Source organism: Electrophorus electricus, chromosome 7 (genome assembly GCF_013358815.1).
Source record: "Electrophorus electricus isolate fEleEle1 chromosome 7, fEleEle1.pri, whole genome shotgun sequence".
Classification (NCBI taxonomy): domain Eukaryota; kingdom Metazoa; phylum Chordata; class Actinopteri; order Gymnotiformes; family Gymnotidae; genus Electrophorus; species Electrophorus electricus.
In genome coordinates, this window is record NC_049541.1 from 5,845,689 (window position 1) to 5,868,120 (window position 22,432).

Genomic DNA, 22,432 nt, shown 5'->3' on the forward strand with positions numbered 1-22,432 from the left:
CAGCCATCGGAATCCTGTTAAGCCCTGTCCCGTGGAGGCTAACAAAAGGTGGGTGCGTGTCTGTGTGTGTGTGTGTATGTGCGCGCGCGAGGAGGGGAATACAAACGGTGGCCCGTCAGCCACCGCAGGCTTCTCACCCGCACCGCCCTGTAACAGCAGGGAGGAGGCGTGAAGTACATCGTTTAAAAAAGGAGCAGGAGTATGGTCTTAAGCCATTAGCGGGGTTCAACTGCTCACAGCCTCGACGAGAAATGGGGCATGCTACTGGTGTTGGAGGAGCCACTTCTGTTTTCCTTTAGCTCAGTCAGTGAATCAAAGCTCACGGTCAGAGGAAAAAAAAAAAGCAAACAGTCACAAAAACAAGAGGCAATGCAAACCGTTCACCCTTGCGCCGATAGTGAAAGTCAAATTGCAGACGCTACAGTAACTTACCCTGCAGCGTTTTGTGGGTACGTGTCATGATGCACCTGACCGCGCCCTAACGCGTTAGCTCCCGAGGCCGGACAGGCGGTGGGAACGCCCCCGAAATGGGCGCTATTGGAGCACTGCCGGTGGGGTAGGGGCTTACCGGGAGCATGGCTTCCGCCCACTCGCCGTGGCCCCGTTGCAGGAGTTTGATGCGGTCGATGTCGTAGCAGATCTGGACGAGGTCTCCCACCATGAACTGCGAGCTGCCGCCCTCTGCGCCGGCCGCCACCTCTCCGCCACCGCCGCTCCCGCGTGCCACGTTGGCTTTGGTCAGCACGGCCGGGTTGAACGTCCACCTGCGCGTGGGTGCGTTACGTACAGCGTGATCAGGAAGAAGAAAGGGCTGAGGAAAGGGGGCAGGGGAGCACTAACTCCCCCATCCCCAGAAAACGGGCTGGTCAAAGGCAGCTGCGCGGGCACACCTGTTGCCGCTGGGGTACTGGACGACGATGTCGTGGTCCTCGTCGATGCCGCACACCGTGCCCGTGGTGGTGAGCGTCTCGAACATGCCGTCGGTCCAGCCGCCGTGACCGTGCTGTAGGGACTGCACGATCTCCAGGTCCAGGTCTATGTTGACCAGGTCGCCGATCTGCAGGCCGCCCGGGTTCCTGTTCCCGTTCTGTTCACCTGGAGGCGGGGCAGGGCGGGGGCGCTTGAGGACTCCGTAAGCATCGACCAACTCAACGGCAGATCAGTTCATACACGCTTCATGACAACCGCCACACTAATGGCTGTTAACGCCCACTGCTGTTGGTCGAATTCATTAGTGATGATGCACATTTAGATTTATAATTCAGCTGAAAGGCAAAGACAAATGACACCCCCACTTCCACACATGAGCAAAAAAAAAGGGAAGTGCAGCTGCAAGTTTTACCCTTCCAACAGCGGCTAGGATAGGACAGACACGACCATGGCCAGGGGCCAGCAGGGCTTTTAAAAGCAGAATGTGCAACCAAGACTCACGTCCATCTTCTCCCCTGTCGCTTTACACCTCTCCCTCCCACCCCATCTCTCCCTCTCCCTACAGAGTGCTGACATCTAGTGGAGGACTATATTCTTAACAGATGGAGTAGGGAGGGCTTGGAGAGGTTTTAACCCCAAACATCAAAGGCAGATGGCACCGGTACTCACCCAACACAGGACAGTGGTCTCTGTAGAAAGTGCCTCCCTTGGCATCTTGCACACATTTTAAGTCCGACTGTTGGGGGGGAACGGAAAAAAAAACCCACTTTACTCGTTCTTGATTTGCACTGGCAGGTGACACTAGGGATGCAACAAGAAGATGGATACTTTAGATTCTGAAAAAGTGAAACTACTTTTCTATGGTACTGAAAGCAGCATAGCTGTCAGAGCTGATGAGGGCAGCTTAATAATCCTACAAGTGCAGTCTGACGTGAGAAGCAGAGCAGAGGACGAAGAAGGTAACGATAACACGCAGTCCAGTGACACAATGTAACCAATAAAAAAAAGCACACGAAGCAAGAAAACTGGGCGGTAGTGTTTCTGTTGTGAAAGTGTGATGGTATTGATCATGCCACAGTCTTCCATAATTTTGTAACATTTTTTAAAATATACATTCTGTTTGTCATATTGCAGGCAGTGGGGCACAGCTGATTTTTGGCACAGTGTTGTTTAGCTTTATATAACAGTAATGTGTCTATTACTTAAAGGCTCTTGTTGCTGAAATGCTGAAAGTTTTTCCAAATAAAACGTGCGCTGGAATACATTCATTTATTGGCTTATTTTCTGTTGTGGTCAAATTTGGCACAAGAATCATAGAAGTTCAGCTGTACTGGTAATGACTGCCAAAGTTCTGGTACTGCAACATCCCTAGATGACACTGTAGCCTAGAACTAAACTGGTCTGCAGCAGATCACAACCGCCACTCGTCACTGACATTAACTGCAAGCTTTCAGACATTTCACTGCGTATAATACTACACGCACAGCTACCCACACAGTGGTAGCTCAGTGTTTAAGGTACACAACTAGTGCTGGGGAAAGTTGACAGTTCAAGCCCCACTGCCGCCAAGTTGCCACTGTTGGGCCCCTGAGCATGTAATCCTCAATTACTCAAGTTGTATTTGGTCAGAATTGTAAGTTGCTTTGGATAAAGTATCACCTAAATACCATAAATGTATGTAGTTGCAGGGCAAATTTAGCCCATCAACACCATGGCCTAATCTGCATAAACTGTAGCTGACTGTTACTGTGGCTAAAACTGAATCTGCTCAAGATAGAACAACTTTGCATACTAACCAAGGCGTCATTTTACATAAACTGAAAATGAGTTCCGGTGAGCTACCTTTAAATGCAAGTCATCCAACAGCAAAGTCTAGGATGGACAGATTTTGCATTCTGTAAAAATGACCATATGTTATCTTAAGATCTCATAACAGTTAAAAGGTGTCACGGTAGCACTGTTCTTTGCTCATTTTCCAATTACTTTGCAATCAACAGAAAAACCATCAGTAAGAGCAGTTCATTACATAAAAAAAAAAACCCCAGACAACCTCAAAAGATCTCAATGTTTATCCAAATTAAACACTGCATTTTATAGCTTCCATTCACATATAGCCTAATAAATCCAGTGGCAGATGTTCCAAACGCAAGAAAGATTTTAATAACAAACAAAGCTGCTACTCATGTAGCAACCCAATTGGCTCAAATTTAGATGTAGTGGAACACCTCTCAGCCAATGAGGTTGCAGAAAACCACTACAAGCAAAAGAAGTGTGCTTTCTCCTGCCCACTGCCCCTCCCCCTCTCCTCTTTTGACCTCCAGCTCTCCTCTGTAGTTCTCTCAGAGAAAGAAACAGGCAGCAGATTTCCTTTATCATGTAGATGGCGTCTCCAGATGCGTAAACAATGGGAGGCTAGCACATGCCGGCTGCTCGGCCCAAAACAGCCGCATCTCTATGCACGCACGTGTGTGTGCGTATATATACACAGTGCTACAGAACACAATGGCCGGACTAAGCCCCCCATCCCCCCGTGAATGTGTGGTGTCTGGTGGGGATGGTTCACCATGCCCTCGAAGCCCACACGGTAAAGGTTCTTCGCGCCATTGTCCCAAAGGACGTAGGCCGCGCTGTGGGGGCTGGCCGCGCTCCAGTCCTGGATCTCCGTCACCTGGCAGGACAGAGGAGAAGGAAGGTGTGGGTGATTACTAATAGCGAACCCTACAAATGCAGTCACACACACACACTGACACACACACACACACACACACACACACACACACACACACACACACACACACCTGTTTGTGTGTATGCATCTGTGTGTACGGGTAGAACGCCTTTGAAGCTAATGGGCACAGCTTTAAAATTACTAGCTATGTTACAGACTGAATGTGTGCCAGTATGAATGCGTCATAGCTAAATATTCATTTAGTAAAGGCCCATAATCATCATCATCTTGAAATGCTTGGCATCTTCAAAACAAACAAGTAAATTACAGTTTGTGAATGAAGCAGTCAGTGGGGAGGCAGTCATCTTTACTTGCTGTGGAAAGCTTGCTGGCATTGTGTTGTCTTGGACCTTTTTGGTGTCATGCATAAATTCACTGCCTTGAGTCTTTCGGACTTATAACTGCAAACAGTGCGTCATCCTGCAACACTGCACACGGGCCTCTAAATTGGATTGTTGGGTATAACAGCCCACACATCACCATACAGACCAGGTCAACACTGCTTTAATCTCAAAACATTTACCAAATGCTGCCAAAGAAAAGGGGGGAAAAAACAAACAAACGCCTACCAACTGTAGGCAACCAATCAGAAAGAACTAATTTGGCAACAACTGGCAAATCAGAACGTAGACTTCCTCCCTGTCAGGGATGAACAGACATGTCCCTTGGACCTCCTCGCTTAGATGCCCGTGAAGGGGCCAGTTCTCCTGGGCAAAACCACGGAAGCCTTTGGAGTCCAGAAGATGGAGCACGAGTGTACCTTGCCTCTCCTGCCATTGCCTCCGTCCTGATCCTCCCACTGCCAGTCCACGCCCCGCACAACCCGCCCACCAGCGAAGATGCCCCGCGCTGTGATCTTCTTGGACTTGCGGCGAGACTCCAAAAGCACCCTGTGCAAAAGGCAAGAGCACGTGTTATTAGATAAAGCAATAAACACCACAATAGAAACAGCTGCAGGGTGCCTCAAAGGGGCTCAAGGTCAGAAACGCCCATGTTAAACTTGCCACATCTCCAACCTGTAGTCTCAAATGCAGTTCCACTATCTGGCAATACTGCTAAAACAACCATCAAGGCACTGCCAAGTTAAAACAATGCTCAAAAAAAAAAAAAAACCACGCAGAAGTCATTTTTCAATTTAATAACTCCCACAGTGCTATTAGGGTCAACCCAAAACGATGACTGCATCCTTAACCTGATATGATTATCTTTTAATGATCCTATTTTGGCTTCGCCGAGCTGGAATCCAGAGCTCTTGCTAGCGTACCATCTGGATTCTACCCCCTGTGCCGGAGCCAAGCAGCCGGAGAGTGGGGGTTGCCAGATGGCCGTGGACGAGCCCCCGCGCTTTATTAACACCGATGTTTGTTTCCCCGCCCCACCCCTACACTCCGTAGCTCGCCGCGAAGCTCCACCCGGGCGGCGGAGGGCGACCCAGGGCAGCTGAGTCAGCTTTTCCCTCCGCAAGCAAGACTGCAAACACGCTTCACCGCTTGATTCAGTAGTAGAGAGACGCGTAAATCAGAACGATGGAGAACGTAGACCACCTAGTTTAAGGCATCTATCGAAAGGTAAAGAGGAATTTTCAAAACAACCGAACTGAAGGCAAAACGTAAATTTTCTTTTTTTAAGTCATTTAAAAATACAAGATGAACGTTTATTGAAGGGAAACCCGTTATGACCAGCAATATTATCTTAGTCCTGATTAGCCACATTAGCTCTAAAATAATACTTTACTGCTGTATAAACAATTATAAAATTTACACCACAACGTCTCGAAGTTCTGTGAACGCAAAGTGAACGCCCAACAGCAGTGCTCTCAAAAGGCTCCCTCGGGCTTCACCAAGCGGTTTTAAAGAAGGGTCAGGGGTTTTTTTGCCTTTTATAAGCAGCCTGTGTTATGAAAAATAAGTGTGCGATAGTAAAGTCGGCCACAGAATGGGATAGAAAGAGAACAACCAATACCCCCCTGCCGCCCCCCGGGTGAAGTTCATTCCTCACGTTTCGTTTCTCTAATCCATTTTTCAGCTGAACAAGACTTGACTCGACAATGAGCTCCACGCAGCAGCGCCACAAAACCCTGGCTAGCGTTTCAGGACATCAGAAGTTTCACAGGCGCTTTATTGCATGCCTGCTTCCACCATGGCCCCTGAGACTGCCGATGTGAGAATGTTAGTAGAACTTCTTCAATCACAGCTCTTTAACATCTTCATCAAGCTCATCTTAAACCAGATCTTTTTTTTTTGTGGGTGTGAAATTCTTTTCTTTTTTTAGGCTAACGTGTATGCTACCTAGGATTTATCAGCAACAGTGTAAAATGACTGTCAGTAGTGTTGTTATATGGACCCCTAGAGCAGACTTCTCAGCTAGCAAGCTTTGAGCGGGGCTCCCTTTTTCAAAGTGACGCAGTATCCACTGTCTCTGGGGAAAGGGGCAGTTGCTCTTAGTTGAAAAGGTACCAGCTTTTAAACCAACCCTTTGTTTCCTGTCTGGCATTGAGGGGTGACTGGACGGGAGGCACCAGAGCAGCATAGCCAACTGCCGGCCTTTTACGATACAGCCTCACCATATGGAGATGGCTGAGGAGTTATTACTCGGCCCAGCGAAGGCAGAAAGTGCACGGTTATCAAGTAAATAAGTAGATATTCACCACACCGTAAGAGTTAAACCAAAACCTGACAAACTGTGAAGAGATACGCACCTCTTATGTATGAAACTGCACACCCCCCCCCCAGCAAAATTCACACTTGAGCCCTCCACTGCATCAGACACTGGCAACATGGCTTCTTTACTCAAACAAAAGACATGCTTCAGTAATTCTGATTCGAAGCAAAAACACACAACTGTGCTTATCTGCAAGTCATGCTGACCATGAAACAGACTAGCACGCTGTTACGCAAATATGGTGAAACTCGTAGTATGCTACACGGGCGCATTGGGCTAGACACCTTTTCATTGTTTTCTTTTGGGGGGGGGGGACAGAAAAACAGACAGACGGATGCCTACGAAACTCAAACAAATTAAGAACCCGTTCTCAGGGCTGCAGGCACATACCTAATGCAGCAACTAGCAGGTGTGCAAGTATCTTGGACTCTAACTCAGTTTAAGGCCCTAACACACAACCTCTGTTACTTGACCAGAAGCGATCATGTAAAGTGATGTCTCAGATGCCTTTTGATACATTACTTTTCCCCCGATCGCCTGCAGGTGTAACAGCAATCTCAAAACAAGTGTTAGCAAGTGGTTTCTTCGTTGCTGGTTCTGCTGCAGCTTAGTGAAACAGAAATGGAACACAAAGGTACAGGCGTTGGTCCATTTTAGTACTCATGCGTTACATAATGCCTGATAAAGAGAGTCACAGTGATCTGTTGTAAGGACATCTGTCTGTATGTGGAAGTGAAACAACATTAAGCGCATATCCATACAATAATGAACCATGGTGATCCATTTTAGGAAAGAACAAATCAAAGATGGCACCTCCACGGCAACCAGACCACTGAGGCAAACGCTGTCTACAAGTCACCAATCCACAAATGTGTGTACTAAAAACTCATTTCAATCCAACTATCCGATAGGATAACGGCCTCATCAATGGATGGTAAGGCTAATGTCTGGTGTACACGTTTTAAGGACCTAGCTGCCATTTGAATGCAACAGTCCAAATTCGGATCGTTAAAACGAAAAGCTCTTACTTGTAAGATGAAGCTGGCTGCACTGAAATCTCAGTGCTGTAAGTACAATCGGAGGATTCTGCGGCTAGAGCAAGCTAGTATGAATTTCCTTTATTTTTTTCCCTTTAACAACCACTATTTGTTGTGATTCATTAAAAAAAAACATTTTAAATGCCCCCCCAAATCATGTATGCTATAAATGATAACATTCTGCAAAGGCTTGTACAGCCAGATCAGCAAGGATGGAAGCAAGAACTGTAGGTCACCTGGCACAAAAAAGGAACTTATAAGCACATGTTCAGTTTGATTCTTGCCCGAGAAACTACACATTCTGATAGGCCATAGATCCTCTGTATCAACCCAGTGACAGTCTCTGAATGTATCTGAAGGCAGGCTCATTTGAAAGGTTGAGATCATCCATATGAACTGATCGATTAACAGGGTCTACCCTCACCTCTCACTGCCTGGGGTCGTAATACGGTAGAACCTGTGTCGCAGATGGTGTTTGTCTCCATGGTAACAGGTGGTGCACAGATCATAGTTGGTGCACTCTGCACACTTCCAGCGGATGCCGATGATGGGTTGCTGCCGACAGGTGTCACACATAGTGCCATCGTGTTTGATACCTAGAATATGAAAGTTTGTTGGCCACTGATCTCACACTAAGTGCACGACACTAATGAGTGATTATATCAACAGCTAATAACAGTATGCTTGACTTCCGTCGTGCAATTTTCCTACGGACTGACATGCACAATTTAAAATGTGCAACAATTTTATACAAAAACCAGCAGAGCAACCTGACATTTAACCTAACTTTTACTGCTAGAAGGAGATGCCTTACAGCTATTGGGTACTTGCGCTTTGGCCCACGCTGAGCAGTGGATTAGCAACCCAGCATGTCAATCTTACCTGTTGGCGCACTATCCAGTATTCTCACGTCGTATGCCCCGGAGCAGCGGTAGTTGGCAGCAGTCCCATTATCCCAAACGACGACTACCTCCTCGGGACTTTCGAAACTCCTTACGGTGCCAACATGTCCTTCTCCACCGTCCTGTTTGCCCCATTTCCAATCCGGACCACGAATCACTCTCGCGCCAACTCCTTCCATCATGACTCGGTTATTCCTGCCGGTGGTCATTTACGAACAAATCGAATGAAGAATACTCCGCTAGCTATAATGCTAGCGCCGACAGCTACGATTGTGAAATTTTCTACAATTTGGTCGTGTTACATCTGGACCTACACAACGAAAAATAAGAACTTAAATAAACAGCAAACTCACTTAGCGAACAGCAACGTCAGCTACGCTAGCTAACAAAATCGGCCGATCACTTCTCTACAGTATTACGCGAAGCCCGTTATGATAACCTAGCTAAGCCACTCTAAATATCTCCGCATCAGACGCAGCTAGCGAACTGGACAATATCTTAAGAATTTAGTTTAGACGCATCTGTTACACGCTACTCTCTCCATGCAACATTTCGGACAGGCCTAGCAACATATATAATTCGTAAATATCATTGTCGAATATCAGTTTTTTTGTAATGGCTCCATTATGCTGAAGGCAATGACTGCGGCTGGCCTAGTCTAGACAGAGAAGCTGATGGCTAACCTAGCTAATGTTAGCTGAGCTAGCTATCTGTCCAGCAATCTGGTCGGTGAAAGGCTAAGCCGCTAGCCTAACAGTCGTCCCAAACTTGTGAGCTAGCTTGCTAGCGCTCCAATGTACTTTTCCAAAAACATATAGCTATTAGCACGGCATTTAAAAATCTTTATGTTCGATTGTGTGAGAAACAAAAGATAAAAATCCGACGGAACTTCTACGACTTGGCGCGAGAAGCTCAACAGATGACTCAAACTTCGCGTGACGCGTTCCGAATTTTCTTCTTTAGTGCTCTCGTGCAAAAGCAACGGTCACTCGGATTCAGTTGGGCTGCTCCAGCTAGAAACCAGCAGTCTCTACCATGTAGAAATGGGCAGTTTCTCTTGCGAAAAATACTAATTTCTAATGGATGCAGAGAAAATCAACCACAGAGCATCAAGGAATCGAGTTGTCGCCGTTCTTCATTAGCAAAACAAAGTCCCACGAGCGTCTGTAAACAGGAGCCACGACTGGTGTGCCTTTGTTAGCTTAGTGCCTTCCCTAGAATTTCTCCACCACAGTATGAGAATCTTTTGCACATACGGATTTACTTACTTCGACTTTTATGTATAGTTTGCCTAAGATCGATTACTAGGCTTCATGAAAGAGAAAATATGCTCTCGAATTGCTCTTGTGGAATGTGTCGCTGAGGTTAGACTCGAGAAGGAGTCGCCATTATTGTCAATCAGAGCAAGCCTAAGCAGGCGGAGGGATTGTTTGCAATCAAGTGCCTGCGTAACGCCGGGAATTAAAGTGAACACACCGCACATACGTATTCCAGACTAAAGTTATATTAAACACTGAGAACGAGGGGAAAATAAATACTGTCAGGTTTCAGAGGTTTTAAAAGTGGATTAAAATGAACAGGCACTTGATATAAAGCTAGCTACTTGGCTAAGGATTCCCCATATTAACCGCTCGTCAAGAGTATGCTTACCTGTCATCCAGTTGCGTCTGAAGCGTGTTTCAAAGTGAACAGCGTTAATGAATAAATCGACAATTTCAGACAAGGCGTGCAATAAAATTACAATAAACATAAACATCAACATGTGTTCCACATTGTCGATTACAGCAAAAATAATATGATTTTCAAACACTGCTTTCCTGCACCGCCGAGCTATACAAATGCAACAAGAGTGTATAAATCAGATTCAAATAAATTAGCCAAGGTTTTTTTGAATGCGAGCATGCAACTAATAATTTTTGTTTTAAAAAAATCTTTAATACGTATATAGTTCACAATTGCGTTTATAAAACGTGTCATCTGTATCATCGTCAGCTATTTCATTAAAATCAGTCACTAGAGGGCATCTTAGGCTTGAAACGTGAGCGGAAGCGACACTTCTGAGCTTCTTGTGGGGAAAACTAGCTAAGCTAGCTAGTTCGATTAGCGGGACGACGCTGGTGGAGGACGTTTTATTTCAGTTAACATAGCTAGCATTTGTATGTGTGGTACAGAATTTGTTTATAGCTTAATCGGAAATGTTTTCCCTCTCGTCCACCGTACAGCCACAGGTAACGTCCGCCTAAATTCACTTACACTGGAGGATATAACTTTAGCCAGTTTTCGTAACGTTTACCATTGAGCGACCTAAGGCTAATGCTACCTTATGTGTCTGGCGTTAGCTAAAGCTAAAGGTCTCATAGCAGGACATGTGGTTTGTGAAGCAGCTTAAAGCACCTTGAAGCACGAGCACTTATTACTTATCTAGCTAGCTTACATGCCTAGCTTACATGCAAATATAGTATGCCTGAAACCTTTCACGTTTGCCTACCTATATCTGGTTAGCTAATGGCTAGCTATTTAAAGTAGCTAACCGCTACGTTAGCTAAGGTAACTAGCTACCCAATGTCTGTAATAAACGCGAGCTGGTGTTCTTGTTATTGTAGATGTCCTAGCTAGCTAACGCTAGGTTTGTTTGCTGGTTTGTTTGCTGGTTTGTTTGCTGGTTTGTTTGCTGGTTTGTTTGCTGGTTTGTTTGCTGGTTTGTGCCATTGACTGAGCTTTTTAGCTAGCCAGAAGGTTAGCTAGCTCACTCACCGATTTGTGGGCCTCCATGCACTGCACACCGATTAACGGACTAGTTTTCAAAGCATTATTTGCTCTCTTAAAGCCAGGATTATCGACTAACGTGATGACAGATGCGGGTGTGCACTCTTCTCTAGCTAACCTTAATGTACTCTTCTATTTTCTGGCAGGTTTTGTAGTTGATCTATAAAACTATTAAGTCTGACTTCTCATTGGAGTTCCTTGCTACTAACTAACCTAGTTAACTGCAAACCAGAACAAAAAATGCAACTGAGATGTAAAGACCAAAGTTCGACTAATTAGTAATGGTTATTGTTCTGTCCTTTCTCAGGTAACAGTTCCACTAAGTCACCTCATCAGTGCCCTGCACTCTTTGAAGAGTTCAGTAGTCTGCAGCAGCTCAGTCAAGCCCCCACACAGAGAGAATACCCCAGAGCAAGATGTACACATCACAGAGGTAATAAATGACAGTACCTCAATACAGAGAATACATCATCATAAATGTGGCATGTCAGTTGCTCTCATGGACGACTTTAAAGTACCTTTATTGAATAGTGACGTATTGTTGTGCAGCCTTCATGGAACCTAAGAGATCTGGGATTGACAGAACTGGGAGTGGGGCAGCTGGATGCACTTGTGGATAGGCTGTTGCCCTTTGTGACTGAAAAGGTGTCCTCACCGTCTCCACAAGAAGAATCAAACCGTTGGAAGACCTCTTATCTTTCGATGGACTCCTTCTTTCACAATAAATATGGTGAGGTAGATGCATGAGCCAGATGTGGAACATAATAGTGTTTGTTCTTCTTGTAAAAGTCCACAGTCTCCTGTGTGGGTCAGATTGTCCTAATATGCTATATGTGATGGAAAGTTTGCCTTTCTCTAATCCGCAGGTTTCTCATCTACAAAGATGTGTGGCGTTTCACCAGTTTTTTGCAGACAGACTGTGTGTACAGATCTAAGGTTCTGGCCAGGTAAAACTCACTATACTGGTCTAGTACCCTCTTTTAATGAATCAATAAAATCCATCATTTGAATAAATCATTGAGTGTCTTTCCATACATTGTGAAAGTATTGTTGGTTTCTTGTCAGAGAGATAATATGGACATTATTTATTTATTTATTTTTTACAAAGTTTTGTGCGTTGTTTTTCAGTATGGATTCAAAGTCGGGGATTTAAGACACTGAAGTCCAAAACGAGGCGTCTCCAGAGTGGATTCGAACGTGCAGTGGACACGGGCACATTCACTCCATCTTTTATGAAGGTATAACCTGTTGCCAAATAGGCCTTGCTCGTAATTGACTTCCTGTTTAAGATCATGTTTTTAATAAGTCACATACATTTATTTCAACATGGAATAATGTAATATTTTATTTAGGGTTTTGATTTTAGGTGCATTTTCATCAGTAAACATAGAAATGTTATTTCTATTACAAAGCTCTGTTTCTAATGTTTCATTTGTTTTGATAGGGCTTTCTCACACGAGACAAGGGGCAAGATGCAGAGACTTTAGACAAGCTTCTGAAAAACAGGAACATTCCTGAAGGCCATCAGGATGCCTTTAAAACTGGTTTTGCAGAGGGCTTCTTGAAAGCTCAGGCTCTTACCCAGAGAACACAAGGTAAAATTATATTATTAGTGAAACTTCGCAGAGGGGTGGGGGTGTTTGCATGTCTATGCGCATAGAATGAAAGCTATTGTTATTTTTATGTTAAGTTTATTATATATGTTTAGAATCGTTGAGGAGGACTCGTCTGATCTTGCTGGTCTTATTGTTGGTGGGATTATATGGACTGTCCAAAACGCCATTTCTATCGGGTAAAGGCTACTGTTCTGGCACTCACTATCTATATATTTGATTTTCCTTGCTTCTTTCTCATGCCCACACTGTTTCTATTTGGTAATGGAAGACAGATGAATTAGTATACTGGACTGCCAGTATACTTGTAGTTACTTCCCGATTTTCTTCCGTATCCCAGTTTGACGCTAATCCCCATGAGGATATCAGCAAGTGGTGTGTGCGTGTGCATGTGCGTGTGCGTGCACGTGTGTTCGTGTGTGCCAAGTGCCTTTGGTGTTTGATGTGTAATCTAACCATTCCGGACAGTGCGATTCCGAACTACATCAGGCCTGGACTCAGCAGTGGACCCAGTGCAGATGAAAAACGTCACTTTCGAGCATGTCAAAGGTGTGGAGGAGGCCAAGAATGAGCTGCAGGAAGTGGTGGAGTTTCTAAGGAACCCCCAGAAGTTCACCGCCCTAGGCGGGAAGCTTCCCAAAGGCAAGCCAGCATACTTGAATTCCAGAATGCCAATCCAGACATTACAGCCTTAACTGCAAACTGTCATTCGGCTGCTCCTTTGATCAGAAGCTGTCTGACGCTCCTGAGCACATCACTCAATCTTGGTAATCTTGCATCATGTCACGAAGGTTTTGTACCAGCTTTCTAAAGACTAGTTTCTCCGCAGGGATACTGCTTGTCGGGCCCCCAGGCACGGGAAAAACGCTGCTGGCCCGGGCTGTGGCCGGGGAGGCTGACGTGCCTTTCTACTACGCCTCTGGATCAGAGTTCGATGAGATGTTTGTCGGCGTTGGCGCCAGCCGTATCAGGAACCTTTTCCGTATGTTTCTCAGAGCTACTGAGGGTGGAAGACATTTTGCCATCTCTGTCTGCTGCTCTAAATTCAACTATCCCTTTCTTCAAAACACAGTTCGTTTATAGCCATAGGAAATTGCTATCAGATAGTCCATGCAACATAAGGCTCAACTTAAATAGTACTTGTATAATACTTAAATAATACTTATTAATTCTTCAAATGAGAGACTTCTTTTCTCATGGATTTAGCTTTAAAAATGTTATCTGCTCATGTAATTCTTTATGATAGTGTTCCATTCTTTCACTAGGGGAGGCCAAAGCCAACGCGCCTTGTGTGATCTTCATCGATGAGCTGGACAGCGTAGGCGGGAAGAGAATTGAGTCTCCCATGCACCCCTATTCCAGACAGACCATCAATCAGCTGCTGGCTGAGATGGATGGGTGAGCTTTGAAACACATACCATTTACACTGGACTTATTTCTGCACTGTATAGTAATACTACATCATTGACCCGTGTTTGATCAAGTGTGTTTTGGGCAACTTCTGTAGGTTTAAACCAAACGAGGGTGTCATCATTATCGGCGCTACTAACTTCCCTGAAGCCTTGGATAAGTATGTCTCTTCAATTCATATTGGGCAGCCGCTTGTAGTTCTGTCTTGACTCCACATGGCTTTAAGGCCCTCACTTGTTTACTGCTGACAGAAAATTATGTATGACGACATTCGCTCCCTTGTCCTCCAGTGCACTGATCCGGCCAGGACGCTTTGACATGCAGGTCACAGTCCCCAGACCAGATGTAAAGGGACGTACAGAGATCCTCAAGTGGTACCTCAAAAAAATCAAAGTAGACCCAGGTAAATGGTACATAGTTTAGTTAATGTGACATGCTGTAATAAAGAAATAATTGTATGAGTATTAAGGGACCAAGGTCTATTATCGACTTTTATCCTAAAATGCATTTGTGATGATATTTAACCAAAATTGCCACATTTTTCTTAGCCAGCAATTACATAAGTACATAATTCCCCTTGCTCTAATTACTGACTTTCAAACCGCTATCTGCAGACGTGCAGGCAGAGATCATTGCAAGAGGGACGGTGGGCTTCTCCGGTGCTGAGCTGGAGAACCTGGTAAACCAGGCTGCCCTAAAAGCAGCTGTGGATGGCAAGGACTTGGTGACCATGAAGGAGCTTGAGTTCGCCAAGGACAAGATCCTGATGGGTGAGAACCTCTCTTCAGAGGAAGCAGTGCCCTCATCCCCATTTGACCCAATCACGCTAACACACCCGATTTCTTCTCATTGTTGTTACTAGACGGCATGGTTATCAACCAACTATCAGTGACTCTTAAGACAACCCTCCTGGACTGGAAATGTGTGCCCCTAGAATAGATGCTTTCTGGCCTTAATCTTTCCACATTTCTGTTTCCCCATCTTTTCTTTTCCTTTCTGTCCCACACAGGCCCTGAGCGCCGAAGTGCTGAGATAGACAATAAAAACAAAATGATCACGGCATATCATGAGTCGGGTCATGCCATCATTGCGTACTACACTAAAGACGCCATGCCCATCAACAAGGCCACCATTATGCCGAGAGGCCCTACTCTGGGGCATGTGAGTGACTTTCACTGTACATTTTATTTGTTTTTTATATGGCTTTTCAGGTTTTCGCATTTCACATACTGGACATGGCCCAGTTTTAGTCCTGTAGCTCTACCACCCTGCAGCATTCTGTTCCAACAGCCTGCTCCTAATGTAGATATTGTTGGCACATTTGTTACTTAGATCATCATAATAGATTAATGTCAGATTAGGTTTGGAGCTAAACTCCAGGGTGACGGCTCTCCAGGAAATGAAACTGGTGTGACGTTGGATCAGTTTACATCCTGCGTAGAAAGCCCCATGCCAGTTTGTAGCTGGTTAGATTGCGGGAACTGTGTCCTTAGCTGTCCCCGCTCTATCCAGGTGTCCATGCTGCCAGAGAACGACCGCTGGAGTGAGACGCGGTCTCAACTGCTGGCACAGATGGACGTCAGCATGGGCGGCCGAGTGGCGGAGGAGCTCATCTTTGGCCACGAGAACATCACCACAGGTGAGTCCACCCTGTGACTACCTCAACAAAAGGGGTCTTTGTCACCTCGTGTGAGCCTGTAAATAGTGTCCATCTCTTTATTTCCAGCCTTTGGCAGATGCCTGTGTCTAGAGTGACAAGTGCTTTGCAGGCTCTATAAAATATACATTCTCATGTGACAATAGCTACGGTAGTGTTAAGAATACTATCAGGCTTATTTCCTAGATGGGGTGGGAAATTAAAGTAAAAACATTTTTTAAAAGAAGAATCCATTCCTTTTCTTTTTTTAAGTGCATATTTATTTCTCCATGCTTGAAATGCTAGAACTCTTTCCTACTTGTAGTAAATTATATTTAAAGTGTTTAAGTGTGAGTGCTTAATGACGTGGAATTGTTAGGTTACAAGGAAAGGCTTTTAGTTGCTGTTCTGAGTTTTATCTTCATGTTTGTATGTAATTCATTTTTGGTTTATTCTGATAGGTGCATCAAGTGACTTTGACAGTGCTACTAAAATAGCAAAAATGATGGTGACTAGGTTCGGCATGAGTGAAAAGGTTTGTTGTGTTGGTTGAATCCTTTCAGGTGGTGGTTAAAATCAGAAAGGGTGATCAATAGTATTAGAGTTTTGCAGAACTAACACTGAAGCGTCAGTTACTCTAATACATAATTATGGACATGGAATGAGAGATTTTATGCATTTTCAGAGTACTGAACTGTGGGTGTTTCTTTTACGTTGTCCAGCTAGGTGTCATGACATACACTGATCTCACCAAGCAAAGCCCAGAGACACAAGCTGTCATTGAACAGGAAGTCAGGACACTTTTGAGAGTAAGTTTGGCTTTCAACTCTTAGAACTTAACTATTAATTTTAACTACTTTCATTACTTTTTTTTATTGTAGAATAAATTCCTCATATTTGACTTGACATTTGATTCACTTGAAGAAAAACCGAAAGCTAGATTGCACTTCTGTGCCGCTTCTAACCCTCAGGATTCCTATGAGCGGGCTAAAACCCTCCTGAAGTCTCGTGCCAAAGAGCACAAGAGCCTGGCAGAGGCTTTGCTCAGGTACGAGACGCTGGACGCCAAAGAGATCCAGATGGTCCTGGAAGGGAAGACGTTGGCGAGCAGATGAGAGTGCAGTGCAGGATGGGCGGGAAAGAGGAGTCGTGTGTTTCTGAATGTACATATGCAATACGACATCTTGAGTTTAAATTCCCAAAAGTGTGCTTGCAAACCTCTTCCTGTGTGTTCTGAGCCAGTCCCCGAGTGTTTTACAGTGCGTGTAACTGACTGAGGAGCACTCAACTTTATTTTTAAATTTAATCTCTACACTACTCCCTCTGTTTGGGCCAATTTTGGGCTTTTCCAAGTAATCAGTTCTCATCCGTGCTATACGTATACGACCGTTTACCAAGTATAGTGGAGAAGTGGTATATGTAAAGGAAGGAAATTTTGATCACAAATTGCAAACCTGAAGCAGCCATGAGTTGGACTGTAGTGCACAATTAGTGTGCGAGCACTTCCTGCTCCGTCTGGCTCACAGCTCTCTGAGTTGTCCTAGGTGTGGCGAGTAGAAGTTTCTCATGGTGCAAGGAAATAAAAAAATATTTAACCGAAGAACTAAGGAATGTCCGCAGCCACTGGGGCGAGTGCAACACAGTTGTATGTTTAGGACGTGCAATGTTTTACTTCTTTGTTTGGGAAAGAAATGCTGCTTCAGAAGTGTCTGTCACTTTTTCAATTGTTGTCCAGATCCAAAGAATATCAATCACTTCCTCAGAATTCCATGGGGATGTACATAAAGCAGTCGACCCTATACGACCATATACTGAATTAACTGGGTTTTATTAATTACAAACTAGAAGAGTAAGAAATTGGTGGTGTTTAAAGTGGAATGCATAACTGTGCCTTTGGTCTGAGGGACATGCTTAATCAAGCAGGCTGAGTTAAAGCTTGAATCTGAAATTAAGCACCCTTTCTAGGATTCTGGACTAGTGCAGTGGTTGTAAAACAAGTACGAAGGGAAATAAATCCAACAAAAATATTTATTTTATGCTTCATTATAGAATGAGATTAAAGATTGATAAGCCATGCATCATCGCACGACCTCACGAAAGGTTTGGTTGTCATTTCATGTTATCTATTGTTGCATTAGTTAAAACACGTTCTTCTTAAATCTAAGAAGTTTGGTTTGATCTATATGTATCTTATACTGGTATAATTTATTTATGCAGGCTTATCTTTGAGTTGACTGCACCACTATATACGTCTTCCTTTACCCAAGCTGAGTTGTGTACATACCAATAAAATTATGTGGGAACATTTTATCATTGTATATAAATGTATAGATGAATAAGCCTGTGGTTTATTTGATTTTTAGTTTGAATCTTGCTTATTCCTGGTGAGTTGATTTCCTGAAATTAATAAAAGTGAAATAAGCTATGCTTAGAAACCTGACCATGTTTTTATTACTTTTATTAGACTGATTTCACAGGCAACGTCAATCTGGGATTCGTAAAGTGATTTTTATTTACGTAATCTTCCTGTTGGCATATTATATTTAAGGAAGGCATGCTTCAATTGATAACTCAATTTTACTGTTTACAAAGGGATCTATTTTAAAATTCAGTACATAAAAGGTTAGAGCTACAAAAATAAAAATAAAAAAGGGAAAAAGACGACATGTCATTAGTTACAAAAACATGAGAACTCGTCACTTCTGAAAAAATCCAGAAAAGGTTAAAAATACTGGGATAAAAGCAATGCCATGAAGTAGCCCAAATGAAATAACCAGAAACATGATTGTGAAAAAGGTTCTGAAGATGTAACTTGCAGATGCAGAGAGTGCTACCACCCCCAGCATGGTGGACAGCGCTCCCTGCAGTATGGGATAGCCTAGATGTGACAGTACCTCCACGACCTTCTCCTCACCACTGGCCTTACTGCTAGATGCGAACATGTAGGAGACGTGTGCAGAGAAGTCCACGGAGAACCCAATACTAATGACCAGGTTGATGGCTGAGATGGAATCCAAGTTGATGCCTAGCAACGCCATGAAGCCTGCCACCCCCACGATGATGGAAGTGATGGCGAATGTGACCCACAAGGCACACACAGGATTGGGGATGAGTGCCAGGGAGAGGAGCAGCATTACCACAGTAGCAATGCTAACAGTCTGAATGGTGTTGTCTGCAATCACAGTATACTGGTCATAGTATATGAATGCTGGATGGTAGACTACTAGAGGAAAGCGGCAGTGATGTGCTGCTTTTCTCATTAATTCCAGCATTGTTTTCTCCTTATGTAAAACTCTGACTGTCTGAAGAAACACACGAGAAGCATGTATGGAACCATTGGTGATGCTAATGTCCTGTCTGAGCATTGGATGATGTTGTAGAAAAGGATGCAGGTGTTCCTTAAATGCGACTTCTGAGCCGATGCTGATGCTGTTTTCTTTTGCATACTGCTCAAAGGAGTGAAGCCAAGAGGTAGACAAATTACTGACGAAAGGAAGACCTATAAAGTCCGCAAAGCAAGATTCAAGTTGAGCTCGTTCAGCTTCCTCCCAATACTGAAATGAACCGTTCACAGCCAACATGACATTTGGGCCAAAATCAGAAAAGTACATATTTTCATCTTCATAGTATTTGACTATGTAAGACTGATCAACTGCCAGATTCTTGAGTTCAATACCTTCTTTGATTCTAGTGCATCCATAGATGCTGAGGGAAATATATGCAATGTAAAGAACAGTTACCAACGCTTTGGTCCAGACTGTGGTCAGACATGGTCCATAGTGCTTCCTGAAGAACACGTTCATTGGATGTTCCTCCTCCGTTCTGGTTTCACGGCTGTAAGCTCCTCCCACACAGCATGCAGCATAGCCTTTTTGAGCTTCTGGTGGACATTCTTCTGGAACCTCTATGCACGTCAACCAGTGTCGGTTGCCTTCCTCTCTCTTCCCATTTAGAGCCAAACAAGCCCCAAAGAAGGTGATGTTGTAGAGGTAACAGAACAAGATGGCAGTGCCAGCATATAAGCAGAAGGACTGAACCGAGCGGAAAGGGTTGCTGTAACTGAGGTAAAAGGCCAACACATCAGTCAGGGTGGTGACTGTGATTGAGATGGCTGCTTCCCTGTACGTCTGAGCCATGCGGTCTGCTACACTGTCTTGGACATTGGTCTGTTGCCAGCAGGAGATCATGATGAACATATCATCAATGCCAATCCCTGGAAAAACAAGGACACAGTGTCACTGATGCAAAGCACCCTTTGTATTTTTTCCTGTAGCGCCACCTAGTGGATAATTTATTGCTTGCTAACCGTGAGTTACAGTCCAGTTCCACAAGGTACTTCGCACATACTGTTGCATCTTATTCTACAGTCCAAGCCTAATTCCATGTCCAAAACGTTCTGGGATGCAAGCAATGCCTCAGTAGAAGGACTGGCGTTGTTGCACAGGGGAGACGCATCTTACCGAGTATCAGGAATGGAGACGATGCCACAGTGATTACAAACTGGACATTGAGAAGTAAGAGGAGCCCAAAGCTGGAAAGCACCGCGAGACCAGCTGAAATCACGCCGAGTGAAGCTACCCACACTTTATTGCGCACGTTGTCAAGTCTACAGAAGTGAAATTTAATGAGGTGTCGTTAACAGCTTCATTTTTCCATACTAAAAACAGATGCCTCTCTACATTATTTCAGGTTATTTCTGTATGTAAAGTGAGATACAAACCTTATACATGACAGAACTGAGAAGACAATGGTAATAAAATAGGTGAGTGCAAAAAGATGTGTGACAGACTTTGTACTTTTCTCAAACTCCTGCTGCCGTGACATAGACGTAAAATAGGATACCTGAAACAGCAGAATTAAAGAGCATAGAATTATAATCAATTTTATACTGTCTGAGTAATTAATTAAATGTGTAGTGCTGGATAATAATGATAATAATAATAATAATAATAATAATAATAATAATAATAATAATAATAATAATATTATTATTATTATTATTATTATTATTATTATTATTAAGTAATAATGTTGTTTTTGAGCAATGGGTCGATGCATCACCGCACCTGTGCGATACCAATAGGTATTCCAAAAAGTTACTGATTTTACTCATTTATTTGCTGCACTGTGTATAAAACTAAATTCACTTTAGGTTCACCTGCATAGGCTAAAAAGCACACCGTATGATTACGTACACCACCCTGGGGTAACGTGACTTGGCATACCTGTGTGAAAGCAGTGGACGAGTTGATCAGCAAACGAACAAATTCGGTCAACCAAGCATTTTCTAGCGTTCCGTTTACTTCTTGTAGATAATAAAACAGTCTCATTGCCTTGGCACTCTGAACAACATCACTTCTGTCAACCTCCACCTTCCCAATAAAATTATCTAGGGGTATAAGACCGAGTTGGAAGTGGTGATGGACAGGGAACGTGAGGTTAACCGTCTTGATGTTTGTCGCATTGTAGTCCAAGATATGGAGCAGCAAATTGCGATTACAAGATTTGTTTACTCTAGCACAAATATCATCGTACAGAAACTGTGCTGCGCCATGCCGAGCGGTCATTCGCCTCACTTTGCGGTCCATGCGCAATATTTCGTCAATCGCAGCGACAGTGAGTATGTTTGTCTGACAGGTGAATATCAAAGCTGCGTAGACTCCATCGGAGTTCAGTCGCTGACTGGAAAACATTTCTTTACTGGGCGGGAAAAAGGTTTCATAGAAGCGCTTCTCTGTCTTTCCGCGTCCGTCGATTGGCGTGAATTGTTGCACGATGTCGTTGGATTTTCTGTCATCCAAAAAATAGAAGCCACCTCCAAAAGCCGCGGACAATGAGAGCGGAATGGCGACGAACCACCACGGATGAAGTGCAATAAACCTACCAACTTTTTCTAAACAAAACCGTATCGGTTTTTCAATGCAGTCTGTAGTACAAACCATTGTTTTTGTGAAGACTTGATGCGCTAAAGATCGGGTTTGAAGTTTCCGACCAGTACAAGTACGTTGTAGGCCTACACCCCAATAGCAAAAGGCCCATTTGAATGGTGGTAATCACGGTTTCCCGCAGATATCCTATGACTATTTTTTCTCTTCTTACCACCCATCCTCCTATCAGTCAGATATCCTCTTTCAACCAAATTTCTCGAGCCTCAATTTGTCTTAATGAAAGCTGTTAGAAGGATAACAAAGAGTCTTTCTAGACCTTGTTGTCTTTAAGCTCCTGTTTAACAATTAGGTATTGTTACCACAGTAGCCTATACTTATCCAAAGCTATAGTGTTCTCTTAAAAGCTGTAATTTTCTAATGCGGTAGTGGTCAGGTATGTCCTGTAGCCCATATTATCTACAATTATCTACTTCAGTAGCAGAACAAAAGGTGATTGATCCAGAATACTGAAAACCAACCTCTGGCAACATGATAAAGAAAAAAAAGATTTTAAAAATGAAGCTATATCTCTACAAAAAGAACACTTTTTATTCTTAATAGAAACTGTGGTTCACATGAATTAACACAGACCTCAAGATAAGGTGAAGGGATTTGTTATATGTTTAGATTGACCATATATCTCATACTTGAAAAAGACAATTAGGCCTAAAGATTATGCTCTTGCTATTTCTTAATTATACTCATCAAGATAATTTCTTAATTATGTTCATGCTCAGTAGACATGTACAGCAAATGGGGTTTTTCATGAGAAGATTACAGTACAATTTAGGGTAACATTTAATAGAGTTCCTTGTGCCTTCA

General features: G+C 43.7%; 3 protein-coding genes across 8 annotated transcripts in view; 1 reads left to right on the forward strand and 2 right to left on the reverse strand.

Moving 5' to 3' along the window:
* The window catches only part of mib1 (mindbomb E3 ubiquitin protein ligase 1), a 48,893-nt gene extending 39,109 nt beyond the window's left edge, over nucleotides 1–9,784 (reverse strand). For 5 of the 6 annotated variants that reach the window (XM_035527841.1, XM_035527839.1, XM_035527840.1 and 2 more), the window contains exons 1-7: nucleotides 8,239–9,784; nucleotides 7,781–7,952; nucleotides 4,419–4,548; nucleotides 3,494–3,598; nucleotides 1,600–1,666; nucleotides 891–1,095; nucleotides 569–764 (exon numbers count right to left, since the gene is read on the reverse strand). In XM_035527841.1, coding sequence (XP_035383734.1) covers nucleotides 569–764; nucleotides 891–1,095; nucleotides 1,600–1,666; nucleotides 3,494–3,598; nucleotides 4,419–4,548; nucleotides 7,781–7,952; nucleotides 8,239–8,467 — 1,104 coding nt within the window. In that variant the 5' untranslated portion in view covers nucleotides 8,468–9,784. The remainder of the gene's footprint in view (nucleotides 1–568; nucleotides 765–890; nucleotides 1,096–1,599; nucleotides 1,667–3,493; nucleotides 3,599–4,418; nucleotides 4,549–7,780; nucleotides 7,953–8,238) is intronic. The other variant, XM_035527838.1, reaches the window with a different exon arrangement.
* Nucleotides 9,785–10,308: 524 nt separating this feature from the next.
* On the forward strand, nucleotides 10,309–18,123 carry yme1l1b (YME1-like 1b). The gene is made up of 18 exons (XM_027031712.2): nucleotides 10,309–10,486; nucleotides 11,332–11,457; nucleotides 11,574–11,754; nucleotides 11,891–11,971; nucleotides 12,153–12,262; nucleotides 12,469–12,619; nucleotides 12,733–12,816; nucleotides 13,106–13,279; nucleotides 13,467–13,619; nucleotides 13,903–14,035; nucleotides 14,145–14,207; nucleotides 14,338–14,450; nucleotides 14,662–14,817; nucleotides 15,057–15,208; nucleotides 15,560–15,686; nucleotides 16,145–16,218; nucleotides 16,406–16,492; nucleotides 16,655–18,123. The coding sequence occupies exons 1-18, from the start codon at nucleotides 10,454–10,456 to the stop codon at nucleotides 16,796–16,798; spliced, it is 2,142 nt and encodes a 713-aa protein (XP_026887513.2). The 5' UTR covers nucleotides 10,309–10,453; the 3' UTR covers nucleotides 16,799–18,123.
* A 256-nt stretch (nucleotides 18,124–18,379) lies between these two features.
* Nucleotides 18,380–21,625, reverse strand: LOC113590085 (patched domain-containing protein 3). Its single transcript, XM_027030057.2, has 4 exons — nucleotides 20,909–21,625; nucleotides 20,404–20,525; nucleotides 20,144–20,289; nucleotides 18,380–19,896 (listed from the first exon to the last, which is right to left on the reverse strand). The coding sequence occupies exons 1-4, from the start codon at nucleotides 21,623–21,625 to the stop codon at nucleotides 18,380–18,382; spliced, it is 2,502 nt and encodes an 833-aa protein (XP_026885858.2).
* Nucleotides 21,626–22,432: the final 807 nt, after the last annotated feature.